General features: G+C 36.2%; 1 protein-coding gene across 1 annotated transcript in view; it reads left to right on the plus strand.

Annotated features, from left to right (window-relative positions):
* The first annotated feature begins 591 nt into the window (after positions 1 to 591).
* Positions 592 to 22,703, plus strand: part of SEPTIN7 (septin 7) — a 64,128-nt gene continuing 42,016 nt past the window's right edge. Inside the window, exons 1-3 of the mRNA XM_054514424.1 lie at positions 592 to 613; positions 892 to 932; positions 3,516 to 3,618. Of these exons, the coding sequence (XP_054370399.1) occupies positions 592 to 613; positions 892 to 932; positions 3,516 to 3,618 (166 nt within the window). The remainder of the gene's footprint in view (positions 614 to 891; positions 933 to 3,515; positions 3,619 to 22,703) is intronic.

Raw genomic sequence — 22,703 nt, forward strand, 5'->3', positions numbered from 1 at the left:
TGCATATTCTAGTGAACACCTCAGAAGAAGAAACACCCTGAACCCATTACAGGTTCAGGTAGCATATGGCAAACAAAATCATGTTGAATAACTGAAGTAAAAAGAGCTATTGTATAGCTACCTGTATTGATCATTAAAGGGCTGGAGTTCAGGTGGAATATTACCATGAAATTAGGTTGTTTTATGTGTAATCCAAACTAAATTAAGGTTACTAACAAAGTCAATTAAGGCGGCCTGCAAGAAAGGTGAAGAGGGATTTTTAACAAGGGTATGAAGTGAGAGGACAAGGGGAAATAGCCTTCAACTGACAGATGATATGTTCAGATTAGCTATTAGGAAGAAATTCTTTATTGTGAGGGTGGTGAGGAACCAATTGTTCAGAGAGGTTGTGGATGCCCCATCCCTGGAAGTGTTCAAGGTCAGGTTCGATGGGGATTAGAGCAGACTGACCTAGTGGAAGGTGTGCATGCCCATGACAGGAGGTTTAGAAGTAGATGTTCCTCCATACCCCTTCCATCCCAAACCATTCTGTGATTCTGCTTAAAATGCTGCATGCTAAGCATAGTAGATGGAAAATACTGTTGTGGGATGATGGGAGTTACTTTGATCAAATGTAAGTAACGTTTTCTTCTTTTCTTTCTCACACTGCCCCTGTTACTCTCTCTGGATTGTGACTGCACCTGCATGGACTTGTTGCTGCAATGGTTCAAATTCATCATTTTACTGGACTATTTCTGGATGCATTCTCTTGATATCTTCAATCATGAAAATGATGGAAACGTGTTGTTTACAAAGTAGCTGTAAGTATTACCTTGATGCAGATGTTTTACAGCTAATGTAGGAATAGAAGCAGCATTAGGTTTTAAGTAGATGAACTAAAATTGAGCTTAGGTAGCAGCTGGTTGAAAATCAGGAAGGGGGAAAAATTAAGGGTAAGTAAGTATTAAGGGTAAGTATTGTAAGTATTAGAAACATGAGATCTCATTGGGCACCATGTTCAAGACAATGGAAGTCAACTCTTTTACCAAAAAAAGTACTAGGTTCTTTTAAAAGCTGTTGCAGGAATTAAAGAAACTCAATTCCTAATTTGTTTTGGTCTCTTTAGAAGTGGCAAATTATGAACAAAGGCAACCATTTAAAAACCAGTATGTTGAAATCTTCAGTTTTAACTGGTGTACCAGAAATCTGAATCTGGCATCCAGCTGCAAGTTTTTAAAAGGCTTTTTCCTACTGAGGACAAATGCTCACATTAAACACAGCATTAATGCCCAGTGTAGCGTTTCGTACATCTTCATCTTTCTGGTTACTACCATTTTTATTTCATTATCTAAAATTGTGGGTGTAATTAATGTAGACCCACTTAATAAAGCAAACAACCCAAAATTTGCCATCTATTCTTTTTTAGCATTTCATACTCAGTGATTTAGAAGTTCATAGGGGTAAAGCTATCTGAAGTGTGGAGCTCTTTATAAAGGGGAAGAGAAAAAACATTAGTTCAAAACAAAAATTATATGGAAACCCATTCTTTTAAGCAAAAGAATTAGCTAATGAGGGGTTGAGTTGTTTCTGGTAAACATGACACACATTAAAAGGTATGTAGATATTAAAAAATGCAGGTGACTGACAAGTAGAACTATTAGGAGTGTGTGACTGTGATTAGATATTTCATATCTGGTAGGATGAATAGGAGTTCCACATCCTTAATGGTTATTAAGGACCTGCACTGCTAAGGAACCCTTTAATATCTTTAACAGCACTGACCTGCATGTCATGTAATATCTCTAAAGCATTGGCTCCAGCTCAGGGTTCCAGATTGTGATAAATTCCATTCCTTACATGCAGTAATAGATTGGACAATTAAAACAAACATTTGGATTTTAAATTCCTGGCTGATTTTTAAAATACTTTAAAACCTTTCAGATGAGATTACAGTTGCACCAAAGGCTATATTGAAACAAAAAGCTTCTTTAAAGAAGTTCCTTGATGACACAACACAAAGATTCCTACATTTAGGGAAGTAATAACATTTGTTGCATTGTGAGTATTTAAACGGGAGCCTCTAACTTAGTCTTTGCAATGGTGTAGTTTTGTTTGAGATTATTAATAGTTTATTTGCCAAATGGAGAAATCAGTTAGGTGACTTAAAACACAGAGTCCATTTATTGACTAGTGCTGTTGGATTGCCAAGAGGTTAGTTCTTGAATTCAATACTTTAAAGGTGATAGTGGTTTTATATCCTCGCTTTAATTAAAGAAATATTTTTAATTTAAAAATTCTGAGTTTATTACTGCCTTGAACTTATTCTGTCAGTTTTAGAGAGAAAGAATTTCAAAATAAATGACTCAACCACATACCAAACTTGAATTAACCAAACTGTATCCCATACAGAGAAGTTCTGAGCCAAGAGTGCCTGCAGGAGAAAATTCTTTTACAAATTATTTTTTAGAATTCCTCTGTTCTCATAAAGATAATTTTAGGCAGTGGAATTTGAACTTGTAGACAGCACTTCAGCTGTGTGGGTATGTACAGCTCTCAAACTCTGAAACTGAGTCAGTACCACTATCACATGACATCCTCTCAACTTTGCATGGACATAACGCCTAAAGGCTGAAATCATTGCTCCATGACAAGCAGTGCCTTGTGTTGCTTTTAGTAGACAGTTGTCTCAAGAAAATGTTTTCAGAATCTCTGTAAAATATCTAAATTGCCCAGTCTCATAAGACAATCCTCAGAGCTGCTGTGTTAATAAACAAACAGTTGTAGGATTGTGCTGGAAGAGTGGTGTAAAGGTAGCACAGTTGAGCTTTGAAAGACTGCTGGGTCTAGTACAGTGAGGAGGAGGCATTTTAAGTACCTCCAGCATTTTCATTAATGTGGTGAGAAGAAGTAATGGCTAACATCCAGAATTCTTCTCTTGTTTCACAGTAGGCACTATTTTGGGTAAATTTTTCGGAGTACAAGGCAACTGAAGTTTTGCCTGTATGGAGAGTTTACGCAAGGCATGCTGCATTAGTGTAAGTCTGGGTTTAACATGAAGGCCTCCAGTTGAATGACACAAAAGCAGAGGTGTCAAGTTGATTCCCATCATGTTGAGGCAGTACCACCATGACTTGGAAGTATAGGAAAGGTGCATTCATACTGCTGGTCTATGTGTCAAATGGGCATTGGTACCAAGTTGATTATGTTTTAATTTGTTTGTACATGCTCACTGTGCAGGCATAATATGGCAATTGCATTTGCCCAAATGCAATTTCCTATATACCTGAGTATACCTGAGTTTCTGTGCCAGTTTTTTGACCATCCAGTAAAAAAAAAAAATTTTGGTATTTTTTGCTGCAATTCATTATATTGTCTTGAATGTAGACAGCTTGGGCTGTTGAAAGGTTGGGTAGATATCACTTTTCTACAAATGTGAAAATGAAGTGAACATTTCAATAACTAACAGTACTAGCCAATTAAGAAATTACTTGCCTTTTTTTTAACTTTTTTTTCTTCCTAAATATCTCTTGCTTTAGCAACAGAAGAACCTTGAAGGATATGTGGGGTTTGCAAATCTTCCAAATCAAGTTTACCGAAAGTCTGTGAAGAGAGGATTTGAGTTCACGCTCATGGTAGTAGGTAAGTTTCTTTCTTTGTTTTGAGTGTTGATAGTTAGAAGTATTTTGACATAGTTCTTAAAATCTGTGATGATGATGTAAGTGTGTTTTGTATGATCTCAGGAGAAAACATGGATCTTCCCCTGCTGGACTGATAAATTTAGGTTGGTTAAAAAGAACATGGTCTGGTCCACAAGTTAATGAGGAGACAAATAAATGATAAGAACTATGTAATTCATATTGTGTTAGGAAAACAGTTCAGTGTGGATCTGGTTTAAAAGGCTACTTGTAAGTATCACTGATGTAATTTGAACTTGATTGTCATTTAAATAAAAAAGAAATTTTTATGGTTGAGTGCAACAAGGCAAACCTTGTATATAACCAGGCAGTAGGATCCTGTCTATCCTGCACTTCTGTGGCCACAAAACTATGCTGCAAAATCAAAGCTTTAATTAAAACAAACCTTTCTAGTTTGTATGGTTGCAAAGAAAACCAAATGTAAACAGTTTGTTCCCTATGGACTACAGTAAATGGGAAATTATTGTTAGTTTGAATGAAATAATGCCATTCAGAACAGTTCATTTAGGCTTCAGTGATGACCCAAATTTGGGTCATCTTTCCTGCTAAGGAATCTCATTTCTTTCTCTTTTCTTGCTCTTTTGAGTACTTTTATGATAATAGACTTAGTAAAGTTGGGTACATTCACGTGTAACTGATGCTACTGGATATGTGACCTTGTTTTGGCATGCTAATCAGCAAAATAATAATAATAGTTTAGAAAGTGTTTTATAATAGCCATCTGTCACTTTGTTATCTAGTTTTATCTTTTGTAATTTGGCTAGCTTGATAGCGCTTTGTTTTGTCATCAACACAATGGATTTCTTGTGCAGGCTTTATGTGCATGTAGCCTGTAACATAACAGTACTATTGACACTTAGATATCAAGGGCTAATTGGTGCAAACTCGTTGTATAGGTCATGTATATTTTTCTTTTGATTACAAAAGTGAGCTAGAATTTTAATATTTGAGGGTTGCTTTTTTATTTTGGAACTTAATGATGAGTTCCTTCATAGTCTAGCATCCAGGTACATAATTATTTAGAATAAAACTGTTAAGTCTAAAGTAAATTTTGGTTTTCTGCTGTCTACAGGTAATAAAAAGGAGGAAGGGATGAAACTGTCCTCATAAGTGGTTGATGTAGGGATGTGATACACCTGTGATAATCTGCAAAATTACCTCAATATTCTCTTGTTTCCATGTAGTATAGTTTAAAGCAATTACATTTAGGAAAGTTGTAGAAGATGGAAGAAGAAAAATTGTTCCAAAATTAGATTGAAAATGAGATGTTGACTAGTTTTACTATTTTTGTGCTTATTGCTAAGACTTCATTTGTTTGCATGGAGATTTATGCCACTGTCTGGAAGCTTACTGGAGAGGTGGCAGTATTTTCCTGAATTAAAAATGCCACTAATTCTCTTCTTTTGACCCCCAAGTATAGAAATCAGATACTTGAAAGTGAACATTTAAACAAAATGGTAGCTGATCTTTTAGTCCTCTGGGGACATTTGGGGAGAGGTGGGGTAGGGAAATTATTTTGTTTCAAAGTTAAGTGCCTGATAATAGTATGCCCTGAAAAAATGTGTTTGTTTTTAAATATGAAGATGAACTAGTTTGTGTATTACTGATCACTTACGCTGGTAAACACTGTAATGTAATCTGCAAGTAGATTGTTAGGATTGTAATTATTTGTTGCTGTATTCATCCTGTGAGGTGGTGTACTCTTAATTTGGTTTGAGTCTTTAGCTGACATAATGATACAAATCTGTAATAGCAAATGGAATTATCTATAATCTGCTTGATTAAGTTTAAAAGGTGTTTATCTGTGTATGGTCAGTGCTGGGAAAATAAGAATACTGGATGTATTTCCTCTTGGAGATTATCTAAAATTTCCTCTTTGTCTTTCTACTACTAAGAGTTGTGTGTGCGTGGCTACCTTTTACTACAGATAGCACAGCTACTGGTCTGCTGGCTCTGCTCTATGTGGAGGTAGTCAGTGTGTTACCCATTTGTTCTGAGAGGCAAAAAGAGAAAAACAATGCTTGCTGTTGGTAAACAGGTACAACAGAGAAAACAAATCATATTTGGGATCTGGGATCTGTATCCAGCTATTTTCAGGTGTCCATGAGGTTTGATATTGCAGCTAATGCATTTGTATAGAAACTGTTTTCCTGTTGTACATCTAGTCTGGAATTATCAGTTAAACTTAAAAGGTGTGCATAGTGGTATATCTGACTTTTTGGTCTTTGGAATGTGTAGTATGAAAATTGACCAGAGCAGTGTTTGGGAGGAATTTGCCAGTACGGTTGTACTATTGTGTGTGTTTCTACTGCTGTAGAAACAATTCTGTTTTCAGTTTAACAGTGTAAGATTTCTGTGACTGAGCAAGTAGTAAGTACAGCATCAAACAGATCTGTTGTTTCCAGTAAGAATTTTTGCAGGGAAGTAGATTAATTTTGCAGAACATTTCCTGTGCCTAAAGCATGAATGTGAGTACATAAAATGCATATTTCCCCAGTTATTGCCCTGGAATGATGGAGCTGCCCATAGCAGTGTGTGGTGGCTTCCTGCTCTTCTTTGTGCCAGGGAAGTTGGACAGTGGGCTTTTAAAAGTGGGCATGCATAAGGCCTAGTAGTTGTTGGAAAGCCTAGAGAATGGTTTCTGGAGCAAGTTTTCTCCTCCTGAGCTAAGTTGGTTGGTGGCATTACTTTGGGCTCTTGTGGACAGTTTTCTGTCTGTAACTTGCTCTTTTAATCAGGACTTGGTAGGATTGATGTATCTGGGGCTTGTAATGTTAGTGAGCTCTTTTTCTGTAAAGCATAGTTGCTGATTTCCAGGTGTTATGGTGTTTACATTAAATATAACTAATGGGTGAAGTGATTATGAACTACACACATACAAGTATAAAAAGAGGATGTTAAAATACCTTCTTTATATCAAATGTTTTAGGAATTATTGAAAAGTAAATAGAATAATAGAAACTTAATAGAAATTGGTGTTACTCTTTAATATTTAATATTAAAGAGTAATATTTAATATTTAGCCATAATAAACATTTTGACATTTCTATATCTTTTTCTTTTCTCTAAATTGTATTGATTCTTTTGTTAGTGTTTAAACTTTTCTTGAGAAACTGAAGACTGAGATAGCCCTTTGTTTTCCTTATTAATCAGTTTTCATTGATTTGTCTGTCATCTTCTGAGATAATTTCATATTAGTTATATTCTCAAAGGCTAAGCAGTAGTTTTTGTCATGCTGCTTCTGGAACAAGTTGGTTTTGCAGAATAAAAACTCACAAGCGCCTCCTCTCAGGATATGACATAGAGTGAGCAGAAATATACATTTAACTGAGCTCCATTCTTGATGCTTTCAAAGTAAGATATTTAAGTAGTGGTTTAAAGCAACTGATTCTACATCTGAAGCACTAAAGCTCAGTAGTGGAAAAAATGTCAAGTTTGCCTTGGTAGCCTGCTTCCTTCATAATCTTGTGTAATCTCTTCAAATATAAGACATTTGTTGAAACACTTGAGAACCTGACATAAATATTTAGTCTGTCTGAAATCCAAAGAGTATTCTCTGTATTTCTCTGCTGTATGGGTTTTTTGGAGGAAAGTACATGTTTGAGTCAGATGCTTAAGAAAACAAAATTTCCAGAAGTAATATCACTGTGGTTAGTAACTCACAATTAAAGAAAGTCTTAATTGTGGAATTGTGGTTCTGTCTGTTTGTTAATATAATTACAGTTGCTTAAGTAGTGGGTGTGTGTTTTTGCTTTAGTGTATATGAGGTGTGGAACAAATAGTTATTTTTCAGTGTATCTTCCTTCTAAACACTGAGTCAGGAAATCCCTCTTTTGTTTTTGTATTGAAATGACACTGGAAATGGGATTTGAACCAACACCCAAGTAGATAAAAAGTCATAATTCTTAAAAATTCATTTCTCCAATAGACCTTATGTACTTAAGAACATGTATTTTTGGTGACTTTTCCTAGAGCTGTGTATTTCAAAGTGTTCAGGCTTCATGAGTTGCATTAGAAGTTGAATTTTCAAGTTTGGGGTTTTTTTAAAGTCATCTGATTTCCGAAGTCAGAACACTTAGAGTTGAGTGGTTTTCACAGGACCTTTCTACGCAGTTCCTACTTCTTGAGCAACTGTTTGGTAGCTGTGACTTTGAAAGCTGTTTTGAAACCTCTCCCATAGTGAATTGCCTGTTTTGTTTCCAAATTGTTCCTTTAGCCTTGTAGATCACCTGTAGATTACAGCTGGAATGAAAATGCCATGCAGTATTGTTGGAGTGCTTCATTTGTAATTATATGTACACTCAAGGGGTTTGGTTTAAACATGGTTTTTTGGCATGTATGCAAAGAAAAGGACTGTATTTTGCAAGACTTGAAGTTGCATTAAAGAAGCAGCACACCCTGATTTTAAAATGCTTTTATTGTTCACTGAAGAAAGCTTAGACAGATTTAATACTTGCATCTTCTGGTGATGGGTCATGTTCTGATCAGAAAGGGAGCAAGTGAAGGGGGTAATTCTAAAGCAATTTATTTATCAAACCAACCAGTAGTACTAAGACACTCAGCTACTCACAGATATTTATTCTTTACTTGCTGTCAATTTTAATGCCAAGAACAAAACCATTTATCACAGGATAGGAAGAATAATTAAATGAAAAGTAACCTGTGTGTGGGCAGTACAACTAAGTAGGAAGAGTTTTGCGATGTTGCCAGTTCTTGTTCATCTACTGTGATTTGAAATGCTCCTGGTTAAGGTTTCAGTCGTGTCTCTACCACAGTATCTGAGTAGGTGTTTGGCCTTTGGTGTGACCTTCATTACCTGGCTGGTGAGGATCCTGCACTGCCATTGCTGAGTGTGCAGTGCCTTGTGCATACGGTCAGGGGAGTGCAGGACTGGAGTAGATTCCTCTTGTTTTTACAAAATAGAAGCATGTGATGGAAAAGAACTAGCAAGATTTCTTGCAGGTATCCTCCATTCCCCTGTAAGTTCCTTTCTTCAGAATACCTGAATTCCCCTAGTTCTCTCATCCTCTGAAAACTGCCCTGTGTGCCATTGGACATGCTTGTCTGCAGCCCCTTTTGGGCTACTTGCATGGCAACTGCCTGGATGGTACAGCTGTGCCAATGGGCTAGGGCTGGGTTAGACAGCACTCTTCCAGTTCTCAGGGGACTTTTTCTATAATGAGATGTTGAAGGCTGGGTTCGAGTGTTGTGCTATAACAGAAATAGATCCTTTAGAAAACTAGCTAATAAATAAAATGAAGTTGCAGAGATTCTATTCACAGGATTATGAGGTTTCCCTGAAGTATTCATATAGAAAAGGTTGTTTTTAAGGTTACTGAATTCTTTAAAGAAGTAATTTATTGTATTCCACTGATGATGCCTAGAAAGTATAAAAGTTGATGGCTGAATATGTTAACATGTACCTGATGGGGATGCCAAAGCAAAATAGGTTGAACGTAGGAGAATTGGCAGAGGTAAAACACAAGGAAATTGGTGGAATTTAGAATGGAGCCAGTGTATGCCCACAGATGACATGCTCCTCTGGAGTAATCTCTGTTTTGGAATAATGCCTCATCAGTCACCTGTTACTCCTTTTTGTGGAAAGAGGTTGATAAACATATTTTTGAGAGGGCAGAATAGATGAATTCTGAAAATCTTTAATGAAGAAATAAGTGTCTCTCCAAGATGTGAAAGATCAGCAACTTAACAGTGTGTTTACTGGCCTGCATGATTTTCCAGTGAGTTACTTTCAGGTGGGATCTTGAAGTACATATTCATGTGAGTACTCAGCTTCAGTTAGAAAATCTTCTCTCATAATTTTTTGTTGGTTTATGGATAGATTTTTTCTTTTTTTACCCCTCCTCTTTCTTGTGAACTACAGCTGGCACCATACTTACTGCTTTCGCCTATTTTTTGGTGTTTTGCTGTTTGTTTTCTATGGCTGGGAAAAGAAACCTGCACAAAGTATATATAACCCAATGGAAAAGAGAAACTTTTTACAGTGGGTTGTTGTTGAAACCTATTGCCAGGGAAATTCAGCCAACTGACCTATTTGAGCTTATCAAATAGCTTCAAATACTTTCACAGATTGCTTGTAGCATAGTGGCTTTTAATTGCTCAATAGGAAAAAAAAAATCTTAATTTTTGTTAAGCTCATTTTAAACATTTTCCTCTCTGTGCAGTAGCTTAAAGGTTCTAATGAACAGAACTAAAGTTGGCATTTAATAGGATTGGTCTTCAATTCTCATTTTTTAATTGTTTGCAATTACAACATTAATTGGAATTGTAGTGCTTACTGGATAACTTCTAAAGAGCCTTTGGATTTTTGTTTTCTTATTAAGTGTTTGGATGCAAAGCTTCTTGAGTAGATTATATGAAAGCCAACTACAGTAAGGTACTTTTTATTGGATGCTTGCTGTTACATGACTCAATTTCTGACAACTAACCTTAAGTACCAAGTACCTTTAGTATATTAAAACATTACTTGGAAGAACAAGGAAAATGTGTTTGTAAAGCATTGGTGATTGTAAGTTTCTCATGTGGCAGTATTTTGGTCAGATCTTAATTTATCTATTAAAATTCTTTGTTTACTGGCAAAGTTTTTTATTGGAAGTGACCTGTATTTCCAAGTGTGTGGATGTGAACCCATAATTTGGCAAAAATCTGCCTGTAATCTAAATGGCTTTTATTTTAAAAAAAGTGAGGATTCTGTTGCAAACCATTTTTTTTCTATTCCATAAATTGTTTTTCTGTCAGTCTCATAACAAATGCTGTGAATTATTTTACTGGATCTCTAATAGATGAATTCAGGAAATTTCACAGAAAACATCTAATGAGAGATTATGCTCTGCATTGTGTAGGTGTCATTTTCACTTTTGAAGCTTTGTGGATTTTTTTGGTGATTCTCTTCATAATCAATCCTGTCACAGTACTCAGTACTACCTGTCTTCAGGCCATCTTTGCTGTATTCCTCACTGCATAAATATTTTTTTCAGTTTTTTTTTTCTTCTCCTACCTTACCTTTTTTGTTTTATTTCTAAATAAAAATGTGCTTGCTGATTTTACACATCCAGCTGTGTGCGCACAAACCCACAGTTACTCTGTTGATAATTAGTTTCTTGTAGTAAGTTTGTTCATTTTGGTGAGATCAGCATTTGAACCTGGTCCTTGTTGCTGTTGGTGACAAGTTTGTAGATCACAATTTAGCTGCAATGAAAGCGTCTGGCATTTTGATATTAGAATAAGTATAATTATTAATGTGTGAACTTGAACACATCTTAGAGAATGTACCAAACAAATAGAATGTTTTATTTCTTAAATTGATTATCAGGTGGCCAACACTTATTTTGATGCTACTCAACAGATTGTCCTGAGCTGTCACATGCATGAGCAGGGTGTGAACTAAATGTTGCACATCTTGTAAGCAGTGACCTGTTAGAAGTCACATTAATACTGTTTCCAGTTCCTTAGCCTGGGATAATCAGGTGACACTATACTGCAGCACTGGTTTTTGAAGCCATCATTGCTACAAGCCCAGAGTGAGATTCAAAGTAGGAGCCAGTTTTTTGTACAGATAAATATGCAGTATGAATTTAAAACTGGTTCTCATTCTTGTTTCTTGTTGGCTGAAAATGTAAGTCTTTCCTGCTGTATCAGGAAATGCTGACAACTTTTTCAAGAAATAGGTTCATTTTGTAACCAAACTGATATTCTTGGATGGAGTATTTGTGGTCTAAATATCCAGTTCTAGTAAAGCCTATGTGACCCATTAAATGTGATTCAGTGTGATTGTTTTCCCTCTGGCTGATTTTGCAACAGTCAGTTCAGATCTTCCTTGTCAATCCATTTGAAACAGTTAGTTTTTCTTCCTTTCCAGTTTTTTTTTCTTTATATAGTATGGCTGTTATATGCAACTGTTTCATTTTGGGGTTTGGATATTTTTCTGTTGAAGTTCTGAGCACATTTACTGATAAATTAAGAGTTTATACCATATTCTTGTCTTGAATTTCTCTTATTAAAGAGAATGAGCATCTTCTAATATTTTTTTTCTCACTTCTTATGGTGTATCTGACGGTATTTTCCAGTAATTTTTACCATAATGCAATACTTTAAGCAGACTGTTTAGATTTATCAGTGGCTGGAGGGAAGAAAGGCTGCTGTAGCTGACTGTTTAATCGAATTACTTTTTTCTGTTTGAGTTCTTGTCATCCTTTACTTTCATCCTGATTTTTCTCTGTAGGTAACTTACCGAGAGCACAAATTTGAGAACTCTTACACTCTATCTTGGAATAGTGCTAATTTTATGTCCATGTTGTTATAAGCTATGTTAAGTTTGTAATGGCATTTGATATAGTTCCTTCCCTCTGTTAAACTTGAAGTGAAAGTTTTTTCTGAGGGTCTTGGTTTCCTAATTTCACAGTTATTTCTAGCTTTTTATCAGTGAAAGTTTGGTTTTGGTCATAGATGGAACCTTATGCCAGAATTGTGCTGATCTTCAGACTGGATCCATGTGTCTGTCAAAGTTAATGCAAAGTGCATAATTCTGGTTCTTCTCATGAAGCTTCTCCTTTGAAGGCTAAACAAATGTGTTTCATGGGGCAAAGGCTTCCTCAGAAGGGCAAAAATGGTCTGTGATTCGAGGGGATTAAACTCAGCCTTCTGTGGAGTGAGAAGCAATGCGATGGAAGGACAGAGATAAATGTGGGCTGGATGAAAACATCAAGTGTCAGTTCTAACAGCATCTGGCTACGCTGTTTTACTGCTTGGGATTTGTGGTGTTGCTTTCTGTATAAGGTGACAGCTTGTGTTTTTGAAAAGAATCTGGAGCATTCCCAGGTGGAATCTCAAACTGCAAGCAGCAGTGCCTTTTAAAATAACAGTCTGAGGTCATTATATGTTGAATTTTGAATTTATGGGCAAATCCAGAATTATGGGTCCATTTTCTGTTGCTCAGATAGTGAAAAAATAGTAATTCAGTGGTCTGAAGTGGAAAGAAGTTGTTGGATGATTGTGGAACACTTTTCAGTATAGGATCATGAGCATTGTGTTAAACTGAACAACTGTGAAGCACACCACTGCTAAAGTATATAATTATCAGATAAGCAGTTGCTGATGCTTGATCAGATCAAATGACATGGAGTACAAATGACATGGAGTAACACTGCACACTTCCATCGGTTGTTCTTGCCTTCATGCACATTGCCTGTGTCGTCTGTCTTTCAAGATAGAAATATTATGTGTTGTATCCACAAGTATGATAGGGAGGAATCTCAGGAATATTCCAAGTTTGGCTCATGAAAGATATGAGTGGTTCACCTAGGATGTAATAATCTGGTAAAGAGCCAGTTGTTATTTCATCTATAACTATCTCCTTGGATCCTGTGATGTAAATATGTAAAACATTTACTTTCTCTCTGTGTTAAACTGTGATCCATTAATTTGCCTTCACATCTACATGACTTTTCTGATGACAAGATATTGTTGAAGTTTCTGTCCCACGCTGCAGAGTTTAAAGGGAGCTGTAGGTTTTCTGAGAGGCAACTTCTTTGTCTCAAAAGTAGGCAATTCTCTTTTTACCATCTGTTCTTCCTTGGTTTGATGGATGGAGACAGTTTATTGTCAGTTTCCGGTTATTTTTTGCTCTGCTGTTTTCCTTATTAGCTATTTTCATCTGACATTGATGAAGATTATTTGGTTTGTTTTCTTTTTGTCGTCCAAGAAAATGCCTTACATGACGTTAGCACAGTCTGTCATAAAAGCCTTTGAGCAATTAATGTAATACCCTGCAGTAAAAATACCCTCTATTCATGTAGGACTGAATAACAAAAATAACACAAGGGGATTTTTAAGGACCTGAAGATGAGTTTTCTTGGCTCTTGGATGAAGTGTGATGGTGCTTTGCTTGATAGGTTAGCAACATCAAGTAGTGTTCAAGTTTATTGTAATTTTTTTTAAGGGGATGTCCCTTCTGAACATTTTGGTCACCAGATTCTAACCTTTTATCTCCAGACTTCTGGCCAAAACTTTGGGGAATGTAAAAGCATTTTTGATGTTTGCACTGGTTTATGACTAACCATTCTTCACTGCTCTCAGCAATGGTAGTTGTGAAAAGAAATCATATAATCTCTTTATATAGATGCAGTGTATGACACTCCCAGCTCTGAAAAAACCAGAGGTAACCTTGTTAGTATGAATCTTCCGGTGCAGAAAAAACTAGCTTTAAACAAAATCATAGCCACCTTGTTTCCATGTGCTCTGAAGCCTGTGAGGGAACTGGTGCTGACGCTGTTTGAGCAGGACAAAAGAAGCCATTTGTCCCACACCCCACCTATGTTCCATGGCAGCATTTGTGATGCATTGGTTAACTTGAGTGAAACTCCAGCCAAGTCAGACCTTGAAGAGCATGATCTTAGTTGCTCTGTCAAAACTGCTCCTATATGTAGTTTACTGTATCAATAAAAATAGCATTTTACATTTGCTTATTTTGTAAAGTTGTGCTGGAATTGTTCAATTTTTATTCTATTACTATCTTAAAGTAAGTAAATTTTTATCTGAATTATTATTTCAAGGATGTATATTGTCTCCTATTTCTGAGTAACTGAAACTAAAAAACTAAACCAATTACCATTGCAGGGCAATGTCTTCTGTCAATGATTTTGCAATACCCACTTCTGCTTCAATGCAGGTAGACCATAATCCAATAATGCATGGTGCTTACTAATCCACTTAATAGACTAACACTGTCTAGTGGTTAAAAAACTGAATCCACATTCTTAAGAAGAAAAACATGCTGTGTTTCTGAAATACTGTTCTTGGTCTGTTCAATTTGATCCTTTTAGCTACTGTTGTTTAATAGTGAAGTCATTCTATAATCAGATACTTTTTAATGGCTGAATGCAGAGAAATTAGTTAATACTTGGATGGTTGGGTCACATTTTACCTTTAAATATTTGTCAAATTGAAAAAGTTTGGCTTGAATTATCACAGTTATTTCAGTCTACAATAAGTAAAAGAATGTGATTTTTACATACTGTTTGGCTGTGGTTTGAGCTGAGGACAGTGTCCAGATTTTTGACTGTGAATTTATCTGCTGTGGTTGATTTATGTCAAATGGCAAGCATTCAGATAGCTGAATAAAATAAAAGTGACTCAGAGGAAGTATTTTATGAGCTTTGCAGATACTTGGACGGTTTGAGGTTCCACTCAAAAACAGCTTCTGCTTTAAGTAACAGTAAATGCATTTATTCTACAGCTAGTTGCATAACATTTTTATATACCTGTCTAATTAGAAAGGAGTTGAGACCTACCATTCAAGGCAGCAGCTGTGCTATGTAATCAACAGACAAACTTCTAGGCATTGTGTGTGTGTATATATATGTATTCATTCTTATTCCCTATTTTGGCACTCATATGAAGTTTTCTATTTGGTCGTTTTTCTATAAATAAATTTCATTTATAAGAAGTAATTTGCTTTTAGGGCACAGTGTAGAGTGCTATAATTGTATTTCTAGTGCCTATTAAATGGTGTTGAGTGGCTGACTAAGACCAGGCAAAGAGTCAGCAGGATAAGTAGGAAATCAGAAGGAGGATCATCATAATGACAGTAGCTGAAATCATGTCATGGTACTAATTTGGAGAAAACAGCTCTCTGTAGAGATGGATGAAGAAGTCTCCAGTTTCATGCCTCCTGCAGTTTCTTGACTCTTATCTATAGAGCTCTTTTAAAAGGTTTCAAAATAGCCCTCCTGCAAATAAATGGTAAGCAGCCATTTTGTGCTTGAAGTTTGTGCCTTGCTGAAGTCCGTGCCTTTGGTTTTTGAGAAACAAATTTTGAGTTTAATGGTGTGTGGGCCTGGTTGATAGTTTCTTGTTTACTATATATAACTTCTCAAAAACACATGTTGTGAAGAGGTCAAAATAAAGATTACTGTCAACTAGCACCATAAACTTTGGGAGGTAAGAGATATTTCAAGGAAGCACCACTGTTTGCTTGCATGCCTTTTTACAGAATCATGGAATAATTTGTTTGGATGGAATCTCTCAAAAGTCATCTGGTCCAACCACTGTTCAAGGCACTTTCATGTGGTTTCTCTTGAGCATCTCCTGTTGTCCTTTCTCAGGAGGAGGATGCTGGATTGGATAAAATAAGCACAGTCCCATTTTGGAGTCACACTTGATGATAGTGGTCTGGTGTTTGTTGCCTTCTTGAACTTGTGGTGAAATGTAGGCTCTCTAGTCTGATAATTAAACTACTTGACAAATGTTTCTGTCAAATCAGTTTAAGGACTCAGTAGTCCAAGCCTTTCCAGAGACAGCATTGTCATGTAGAAATTCATCATGTGGATGAGATGCTGCAGAGGTATCTTTGCCATTCAGCTTTGTCATTTAACCATTGAGGTGGTTTGTTTTGGCTCAAAAAAGGCTAAACTGCAAAAATGTTTTTATACCGTTTCAAACAGAAGCAGAGCTCAGGAAGATGGAAGATGTTGATAGGTTGATAGGACTCTGAAGACTTTGTGGATCTAATATCTTTTAGAATTGGTCTGTGGTTAAATTTGTGTCCTGACATGCTTTGTAGTTGCTAATCAGGTGAAGTTAGGCCACTCAAAGTATTGTGTTAATGAGAAAGTGAAAATATTTTACCCAAATGTAGATTTTTTTACCCAAAGATGAAACTGAATTGCCTCAAAATAGATGAAAATTAATAGAAATTAGCATTTGATTAAATGGCATCAACTGACAATTCTTATTTGAATTACACTAATTTGAATATGCAGATTGTGAAGATCTTTCTTGGTGTTTGTCTTTTTAATAAACTGCTACAGAAAAGATAATGCAGTTAGTGAGCAAATCTATAGTTGATTATCTTATTCTTCTAATATCTTAAAACTGACATGTTGTTGCATCTTTTCTTGGATTTTTTTTTTTTTTTTGTGTTGCTGAAAAGCAGGGAGACAAAGGCTTCCCTGTTACTAGTAAGATTTTACTTGTTTGCATATTTCTTAGTGGTTTGATGTAGATATATCACATTTAGGTCAGGATATCCTCAATTTGCCAAATGCAAAAATAAGCGCTCAGGTTCAATCTCTAGCCTAAGTAAAGATGATTATTTTCTTACTGCATTCAGTGGTTTTGGGGAGACTTTTCTTAACTTCTATGTGCTCTTCATATTTGTGCCTTACAGAACACTTATGGATTGTGCTCCTTCTTGAGAAAGCGCCCATATCCAAACATTAATAAAGTGATGGGATTCTTTTTTTTCTTTGCTTTTTTCATGTTGTTATTTGTAGGTTTTTAATATGGAGCTGGATACTGCTTCCTAATTCTTCAGCTGCTGGGAACTATACCTCTGCAAGTAAAGTAGAAGAGTCACATCCTAGAGAATTCACATCTTAAGCTGCTTGGTTTTGTTCATACGAAAAAACCCAAATGTACTGTTCTAACAAACCTACTATCCATGCACTTCAGATGAAGCTTGAGGCTGGCTCTCTGGGTAAGAAGAGAGAGCCTCTCAGCACTTTTAACTCAACTGAAAGAAAAAAGATAAACTTTGACACAGAATTACTGCAGATTGAGATGTCTTTTAGAGAAGTGGGTGTATATGCCCAATTTAGATTGGCAGTAATTGCTGCATATTTCCCCATAAAGTATCTATCCTGTTAAAACACCTGGGTTTTTCCATGTCAGATATTACTGTCATAATGCTATTCATTACTATATGAATAGTATTATCTGAGTGACATGGACATCTCAGTTAATGTTACCTATTTATTACAGAGAGGCATATACGTGCAGTTTCTCTTGCTTGTAATAATCTGTAGCCTCAATTTGCTGATTGGCCTTTTTTGGCTTTTGTATAAAGCCTCTTTGTAGATTAAGTTCTATGGTAAATTCTGCTATGTGGAGGTGCAAAAAGATGTAAACTCAGATGGGTTTTCTTGATACAGTGAGAAGCTTTTAAATGAAGTGTCATTGAAATAATTATTAAAAATAAACTTAAAAAATGCAGTAATTTTTATTTTTCAGCTAAGACTAAGATAACTATAGAGACAGTTTTTGTTTTTTGTAGATATTCACATGTGACTTCTTGGTTAAATTGTATCTTGAATATGTTTATGCTTCTGAGAATGGAAGATCAAGGGCTGTCTCTTGTGTGCCTTTCTACCTGTTTAGTTCAAGCTGCTGTGTCATAGCAGTACTGTTGAGTGTATTTAGCATTTTTTCATGCCAAATAAATTGTAGTGCTCTTGTTTCTGATGTTTCTGGCTGCAGCTTTTTTGTTGATGCACTTTGAACTTTTTCCAGAAGGCTTTTTATTACTTACTGTTCAAAAACCATTTTTAGCTTTTTCCACATATTCTGACAAAGTGACTGCATATGTCAAAACACATGTATAGCTTCAGAGCTATCTGCTTCTAGCAGCAAGCAAAAGCTGTGGTTCTTTGAGCTATTATTGGAGAAAGTGAGGATGTTATATGCTGGGTGTGAAGGCAGGAAAGTACCGAAGGGGAAGGTGAAAACAGGAGACATAGGAAACTTTTTGTATTGTTCTTGAGATGTAAATTTTGATTTGCAAAAATAATTACTAATTGAATTTCCATGGATAAAAAGGTAGAAGAATGTGACTGGGACAGATATACCTGCTGTGTGCTGCTCTCTTGTTTTGAATCCTGTGATTCAAATTTAGCACTGGGTGCTGCTGAAGACCTGGAAACCATGTGACTGGCTGGTGATAAGGTGGGCAGGAGCAGCAGAGAGCTGTGGCTCATGGAGAACCTTCTTCCTTGGCTGAATCTGCTAACAGGAATTTCTGTTCAGCCTCTGGCAATTTGCCAAAAGAGGTTGTCAGATGGTACCCCATGCCCCACAAGGATTTCTCTTATCTTGAATCTGCTGAATACCACAGCATTTTTTCATCAAACTTTGATTTTGGAATCACAGAATTGTGTGAAATAGAGGGTGGTATGTTCCATGTTTCCCTAAAAGATTAGGATAAATGAGTTGCCACTTCACAGGTTGTTACAAAGCAGATTTGTAAGGGGAGGCTCATGACCTGTCTTCAGTCATATGTGCCTGGGACATTGTGCACAGACACTGTTCAGAATTAATGCAATTCCCTATATTCTACTTGAGCTTTTTGGAAGTGCTCTGAATATTGTATCATGGGGAATTTTTGAAAGCATGAATTCTCTCTACCCCTTTCATCAGAAGCTTTTTTTGCTGCTTTTGTTACATGTGAGCTGGTGGGTATTTGCTGTTGAAGCCTTAGATGAGTTTTGGTCCTGCCCTTTCTGTCATCAAGTACCACTAAATCCACTCAGTAATCCTCGGGGTAACTCTTCATCTGACTCATGGGATTCACGTCTCACAAAGACAGGCACTGTAAAAGGTTAAGTGCAGAATTGTTTCTTGCACAGATGTAGTGATCCATTCGCTCATGGTCATTCTATGGATGTGTTGGCTGCTGCTGTTCTGAAGGGTTTTCTCACTTTTTGCCTTGTAACTCACTCAGAAGTTGGTTCAGTTTACTGCTTTCAAAGGGTGCCTGGATCTGAAGTCTGTCTAAAACTACAGATGGCTGAAAAGAATGCAGAAGAATGTATAAAAGCTATTCTGAAACTGTTTACCCTCATTAGCTCTCTTGACATGTGTAATCCCAATCTCATTTATTTATAAAGTCCCTGAGAGCAGGATCTGGATTTTGTATTTTTTTTAATAAACAAACCTGGATATGGAAATTATGGTTCTGTGTTTTGGCTGTTTTTTAAGAGTAACAAAGTAGCAAAGAAAATTTTAAATACTTTGTTGGTAACCTTTTTAATATAAAGTTTTGCTAAAATGCAGTAAAATCTTTCCTTTTTTACTTAACTTATATAAGTTGTTGTGTAATGCTGTTTTTGGGTGGTTTTTAGGATTTTTTTCAGCATGTCTCCATTTGCTCTTGGGCATATTTGAGTTTATGCATAATGACTATGACTTGTACTATGTTGATAATTTATCTACTCAAGCTTGTCGAAACTACTCTAGTTTGCCTTTCAGAACAGGCTTTTTAATATCTCTGTTCTAATCCTGCTAATTAGTAGTCAGTGTTGACCATAAATCTAAACTAAGCACTATTGTGTATGCTCTAAACAGGATGAAGTAAAAGAGCTTTCTGCCTTGTTACAGGCATGTTTTTCTTGGCACTTCTTGTTTGAGGATATACCAAATGTATTAGTTGTTTAATGTTGATCCTTCTCAGTTAAATGCACTGAAGTTGTAAAACAGTGTTTCTCCTATGCTCTAAGTCCAACAGTGATTATGGAAAGAAGCAAGTGAAAAAGATAGATAGATTACTTAAAAGCTGCACTGTTGTGGGATTTTTTTCTTTTTTCAGTAGTACTGATATATTTACTTTATATAAAACTTGTATGCAAAAGGGTGCTCAAACGTGTTGTTTGTTATGAAGTTTCATGAGATCTGTTATATAATGACGCATTTCATGTAGGAGTATGTTTGCTATATACTCTGTTACCCTTCTTTTTCAGAATTTTAAGATCCAGAGGTACTAAATTCAGTTTCTTTTAAGACATTCATGTATATTTGCCAAAATACTAGTGAAAATAGCCTAACCATATTCTGCAGCATATTGCTGCCTGGGTCAATGGACCAATGTTTGAATCGTAAATAAAATGTATTCAGTGGGCTATGAAATCTCTGAGGGTAGAAGTGTTGTTGCAAAAATTGCATAATTTTATGTAGACTCTTTCAGGTTTATTTTCTTGAGTGGGATTCATTAATAGAATAGAATAGAACTAATTTCTCATCCCTCCCTAATTGCAGAGTCAACGGGTTGCTCCCAGTAATTATATTCCAAGGCACTAATATTAGAGTTCTCAGCTTTGGCTCTGGAAGGGAGAGTATCTCTGCTATTTTGTGGGAATGCTGCTGCTTTGGTTGGCAAACCAGCACTGGTTTTGATGGGGTCAGTAAAGTATCTTTTGACTCACTGGTGGCTGCTTTAGGCTGTCTGAGGGGTTGAGGACTAAAAAGTGCTGTTCTGCTTTAGATTAAACAATGCTTCTGCACCTGTAGGGAAAAGAAGCAAACAGCAACAGCAAGGCTCCATGCAAGGAAGCTGGAGTCAAAAGCATTAATACAGATATATATGAAATAGAATATAAGGAAAAAACTGTTTTGGGTGTGTTCCTGTTTGGTTGAATAAAGCTAACTTCCTCACTCCCAATTCTGGGTGTGGGAAGACAGACCCTAAAGTTTTGAGGAAGAGGGGATAAGGGAGGTTTGTTTCCTTTCTGGATTGTATATAAATTATGCCCCTATAATTAGACACTTTGTCTGTGAAAAAACTTTGGGATAACTAAGGCCAGCAACAGTGGTCATGCAAAACAGCTCCTTAAGACTGGGAAAGCATTCTGCATTCAGGTTTTAAAATTACTGCTTTGATCGCCTAATTCAGGATTATAGACGTTTGTATGAAGTATTGGAGCTGTTTTCCCCCGTACCTTTTATCTGGTACCAGAATACTTGTTATTATTATGTTACTCCTTATTCCTTGTGGGTGGAAGTCACAGTGGTCAAGCTGCCTGTTCTCAAATCCCTTCTATTCTGCTGCCTCTTGATGACTCTCAGAGTATTTAAAATACTTAAACACTTGAAATACTTAAATATTTAAAATATTTAAATACTCTCAGAGTATTTAAAAAGGTGCTGAAGATTAGAAATGTCAGATAATTACATAGATGCTGTTCCTGCACATTTTTTTGGTAGAATTGTGTGACTTTCTCTTCCCGGGAGAGAATATAAATAAGCTTTTTCTATTCTACACTTGATGTTAGTTGGACAATTAGCACAAGTGTAATGGGCTAGCAAGTCTCACTTGTGTGCTAGATGGTTGCAATGCATGCAATTAATTTTTATCTAAGATGTAAATTTATCTTTCAAGTAGCTCTCCCAGTTGTTCCCATTTACTGGGATTTCATTCATATCATGGGGAAGCCTGGCAGCATGTGAACTCAATTTCTTTTCAGAAAAAAATATTAAATCAGAAGGCCCTGTCAAGGATTACAGGCAATGGGGTCAGTTTGCTGATTAGAGTTCAGTCCATCTGCCTTGAGGCTTTCATCCAGAAAAGAGTCAAGAGGGATAAAAGAGGAACCTGTGCTAATTGCCTGGGAGGAAGGGATGGCCACTGGTGTCTAGAAAACCAAACTTGGTTTTGTCAGTTGAGGAATAACATGGGCAATAATAGAATTTATAAACATTTTCATAAGTCTATATTTGCAGTTAAGCCCAAAATAAGTGCTTACAAATGAGGGCAATTTTTCTGGGCATAGCTGTTTCCAGTAAAAGTGTAAATGTGGCCTTAGGTGTAGTAAAGTCTTAGTTCCTGTAGTACAACTTTTTATGCAAATTTTGCACTGTTTGGCTTTTCTTGTTTGTAGGAAGTAGTTTGTATTTTCTGTTAGGTGAGGGTGATTTCTTTGAAAGGATATAAGGAAATAAGATGTCTAGTACAAGCTTTAGAAGTCTGGGGGATTTTTATGTGTAAAAACTCTGAGAAACCATAAAAGCACGTGACATGTTTAACATGCAGGGTGTAAGCTATAACTTGAACATTTCAAGTTAGATTGAATTAGCCAATGCAGTTCTGACTGCATTTTATTAATAGATTACTTTGTCAAGTGTTGCAAACCTCTCAGTGGTAAAAGCTTCAAGCTTGTTCATCTTATTTCAATAAATGTCAAGGTGCTTAGCATAAAACAGGTTAACACTTCAACGTTTGCTATGGGTTTGCTGCATTTGGTTTTCCTAGTGAGGAAATCAGCTGATAGTCTCTCAGATGGATGGTGGGATTTTAATGATTGCCCCAATCCCAGGTTGTTCCCATTTGTGACGTTTCAGGACTGTTGAGTAAGCATGAAGACGGATGCAAGAACATAGGTGTGATGTGTCTGTAGTAGGCTTGAGGAGGTTACAAATATTTGTTAAGTAATATTTGTATAGTCATAATGATCTTTAAGATAAGGAAAT

The sequence above is a fragment of the Molothrus ater genome, chromosome 1, assembly GCF_012460135.2.
Source record: "Molothrus ater isolate BHLD 08-10-18 breed brown headed cowbird chromosome 1, BPBGC_Mater_1.1, whole genome shotgun sequence".
NCBI lineage: Eukaryota > Metazoa > Chordata > Aves > Passeriformes > Icteridae > Molothrus > Molothrus ater.